General features: G+C 57.6%; 1 protein-coding gene across 1 annotated transcript in view; it reads right to left on the reverse strand.

The window, feature by feature from the left end:
* CLEC3B (C-type lectin domain family 3 member B) overlaps positions 1-591 on the reverse strand; it is a 6300-nt gene extending 5709 nt beyond the window's left edge. Inside the window, exon 1 of the mRNA XM_023529033.1 lies at positions 497-591. Coding sequence (XP_023384801.1) covers positions 497-578 — 82 coding nt within the window. The 5' untranslated portion in view covers positions 579-591. The remainder of the gene's footprint in view (positions 1-496) is intronic.
* Positions 592-4053: the final 3462 nt, after the last annotated feature.

The following is a 4053-nucleotide window of genomic DNA, read 5'->3' on the forward strand; positions in this document are numbered from 1 at the left end:
TCTGTACTAACCAGCCAGGTGAGCGTGGCAAGGAACTGGACCGCTCTATGCCTCGGTTTCCCCATCTTTAAAATGGGGATAATAGATCCTGCCTGGGCATAATTGTGGGGATCGAGAGAGAGCTAAGCTGCTGGCCCAGGAGACGTGCCCCCCAGGGCTGTGAGGGCTGGCTGAGTGGGGGTCTCCTGGGAGTTCCTTAAGGGTGGGCCGCGGCCTCTGCTCCACAGGGAGCTCCAGGGCTCCAGTGAGTGACGATGAATTCTTGGGAGAGCTTTTGTCCTTTGGGACAGTTGCACTTCCATACGTGTCAGGGGGTCTCCCCGAGAGGAAGAAGGCTGAGGAGAGTGTTCCCTGAACCAGGTGCCCTGGACTACAGGGACTGGCCTAACAGAGCCCGCTGGAGCCCTGGTGCTGGCCAGAGGCCACAGGCTGGCTGCTGGCCTGAGCCCCTCTCTTGGGTGCACCTATGCCCCCAAAGGCCGCTGTCTGCACTCACCTGTCTGCAGGGCCTGCTGCTCCTTCAGCAAGGCCACCTCCTGGGCCAGGGTCTCCAGCTGGCTCTTGAGCTCCTCAAACATCTTGGGGCTCACGACGTCTAGGACGAAGTCAGAAGGAAGTGGAGATGAGAACAAGCATGAGGAAGGCTGTAAGGATTACAGTGTGGCAGGAGCTGGGTGGGGTGGACCCTGCCCACTGTCAACCACACGGGGACGAGAGGAAGCAACTCCCTTCGACCTCGTATCTCAGTATACTCTCTCTGTCCATGCTGGTGGGCATCTAAGTAATTGCTTGTGATTGTCCTTCTGCCAGGGAGACCCAGCCTTCACTTGCTCCTGCTAAAGTGAGACCCGGATAACATCTATTTAGGAGGGATGCTTGGAATCAGATGGGCTGGGCCGAGGGTGCAAGCAGAGCCTTCGGTGACCCCTAATCACCCAACCATCCTCCCAGCTCCAGAAGAGAACAGAGCACAGGAAGCAGGGCTGGGCCCTGGAGACCTCCCGGGCTCACCTCCCAGGCTGGGTGAGCGAAGTAGACGCTCCAGCGTGGGGCCGAGGGCAGCAGCATGGGGAAGTGTGTGCGTGGGCTCTGAGGCCGCACGGGTGTGGGTGACCTGCAGCGAGCTGCTCGGTCTCTCTGAATTCAGTTTCCTCATCTGTAAAATGGGATGAAAGCAGCCCCCCCCCCCTCCGGGGACGCTGAAGAAAACTAGAGACTAAGAGAAATAAAGCATCTGAACAGCATTGGGCTCATGGTCAGCCCTGTGACCTGGGTAATGTGTCTGTTACAGACAGGAAACCAATGCAGGACTGAAGCAACTCACCAAAGGTCACAGAGCCAGAAGCTGGGAGGGCTGGTCCGCAGCCCGGACCACATGGCTCCAAGCTGGCCCTTCCCCACCTCTGTGACAGCTCACAGACCCCCACCATGAGCCCTGCGGAGCACCGAGGGCCGGCTGGGGCTTTGCTGGGAGCCCGCCGAGTGAGTAGGCAGGGCAGGTGGGAATGGTCTCTCTGTGTGTGTGGAAGCTGGGAGCTGTGTGGGTGGACCCCAGTCTTTCTGAAATCCCAGGGGCTTCCGGAAAGGCTGCGCTCGGCTTGGCGTGGGGAAGGGCTTCTCTGGTCCACTTGGCTGTGCCTGCATGAAGTCCATGGTCAGGAAGGGTGAGGTCAGAGCCTTCGTGCATCCATAAGATAGATGCCTTTGCAAGGGAATCGCAGGAAACACATGCAGGCAAAACCGTAGTTGTATATACAGAAATTAGTGATGTGACTCCAAGACGCGCAAGGCAGAAAGGGAGGGTTCGGGGCCGGCAAACTAGCCCGGCGGGGTTACGCGTGCCTCGCGCTGCGTCTCCGCCTCAGCTGGTTCACAGCGGCTCTGCACCCAGCCACACGATGCACCAGGACAGGGCGCCGCGTGGGGTACTGTGCAAGGGCACTCAGCTGGGGGGCAGGTGGGGGCGCATGTGCAGCCCCTAAGCCTCACCCTGGCTGCGCTGAGTCAGACCAGAGAAAGGGGTGCCTTTCTACAATCCGTCAGTCAGCTCAGAGGGTACCTTTGTCGTTTGCATCGAGGTGCGCATGCGTACAAGGCCCCCCCCGCCCCGCCCAGACTAGTCAAGGAGCAGGCGCTGACAGTGCTCCAGGGAGGGAGGCATGTCCTCGGGGGCGTCTGCACAGCTCGCGGCGGAGTCCAGAGGTCCTCGTGCCGCCCCGTCTGTCTCGGGCCCTCAGAGTCCTGATGTGTGTGATCGAAACAGATGTCCTCCGGGTCCCTCAGTTCCTGTCCTAACGGCCTGCGACCACCTAGGAGGCCATCCTGCCCACCTGAGTGCCTTGGCCAGGTGTGGCCACATGGCCCCTGGAGCCCAGCCGACCGACTCCTCCTGGCCAGCCTCACCTCCGGCTGACCCCCACACGGCCGGCTCGGACTTCGCCCCACACCGCGAGCATACGAGCTCCCAGAGGCACCCAGGGGTCTCCCGCTCCACGCCCCATCCTGAGGCCAGGGTGGGGGCTTAGCACACGCCGCCCTTGCCTCCCTATGCCAGTCCCACCAACTTGTGCTCTGCCACCGGTCAGACACCAGTGGTCTCCTCGGGCACGAGACCCTCCCCCGGACTCCCTCCCGCACTCCCGTGCACCAGCCCCACAACTATGCTCGTCCCTCCTGTGATTCTCAGTCCTGGCCGCCCCTAGCAGTCCCTGGAGACTGTGGAAAAGGCAGATGCTGCCCTCCTCCCAGCCCCCCATCCAACATCTCCAGGGCTGGGGCCCAGGCCCCTGGATCTTAATGCTGAGCCTGAGCGAGAACCTCAGGCATGGACTTGCATCTTAAGAGCAGAGACAGTGGGCCTCTGCCAGGGTGCTCAGCGCATATATTGGCTCCTAGGTGGAGAAATTGCTTCATATGCGGACCGTAGACGGACGAAAGAAAAACCGAGATGAGTCAGAACATGGAAGGGGGTTTCAGCGAGAGGCGGGGGCCGGACAGGACGCTCCATTGTTGCTGTGGGCTCTTCTGCTGGCCACCCCGGGGCCGGGGCCTCCAGGGGGCACCAGCACCCAGACCACTAGGGCCAGGGTTCAAGTGTGACAGCTGGAGTGGACCGAGGCATCGGCTGGTCTGAGCTTTTCCTTTTTCACATGATTAAACACACAACTTAGGTGGTTAAATACATAAAAACTAAACCTTCGGAAACTGAGAGGTTAGCAACTATTATCCGCATCCAAAAATTCTATTATTTGCCTTTGGAACTGTGCATCCTTGACTACAAACATCTCTCGGTGGGAATGTTAGCAAATGTTTGTGGACACAACCGTGCATGGCATTGAGTCTTCTCTTTTTAATGAATACTTTCTAGGAAGTAATATAGATGGATATAATTTTTAAAAAATGAAACAGTTCAAAAAGTTTAAGTCTCCGTCCCAGTCAAGACTTAAATTCCTAGTTTTTCTTCCCAGAGGTAATCCCTAACACCAGTGGATCCTTCAAGAAAAATTCTATGCGTATACAAGTAAATATACATTTTTATATAAATCCCTTTTTCAAAATAAATGTCGGCATGATGTCTACTCTGTTTTGAACTTTCCTTCATTCGCTTTATAAACTGAACCTTGGAGATTATTTGCCATCAGCACCCAGGTCTGCCACGTTCTTTGTCTCAGCCCTGGGGGTCTTGTCCTTCCTGAAGTACGTTCGCATACTTCACTACTGGGGGCCAACTCCATTGCCAGAGGAGGCTCGGCGGGGGGCCTGAGGGCCGCTCATCCCCTTTGCTTGCTTTGCGAGTTTGTGCTCTTGGCCCTGGCGGCCAGTTGCTCTTTCTGGAACTGTCTCTCCTGCTGAGCCCTGTGGGGGTGACAGCCCGGTTCATTGCCATGGCATTTCGCTAGTGTTTTCTCAACACAGCCTGGGGTGACCTCACTGCAGGCAAGGCTCCAAGGCGACCCAAGGACACCCCAAACCCTAGAGGCGACAAAGGGGAAGCAAAGCTGCTTTCGGGGTCCTGGTTTGAGTTCGAATGTTTTTATTTCCTCAAGGCCGAGA

This window comes from Pteropus vampyrus, unplaced genomic scaffold (assembly GCF_000151845.1).
Source record: "Pteropus vampyrus isolate Shadow unplaced genomic scaffold, Pvam_2.0 Scaffold35, whole genome shotgun sequence".
NCBI classification, from domain to species: Eukaryota; Metazoa; Chordata; class Mammalia; order Chiroptera; family Pteropodidae; genus Pteropus; species Pteropus vampyrus.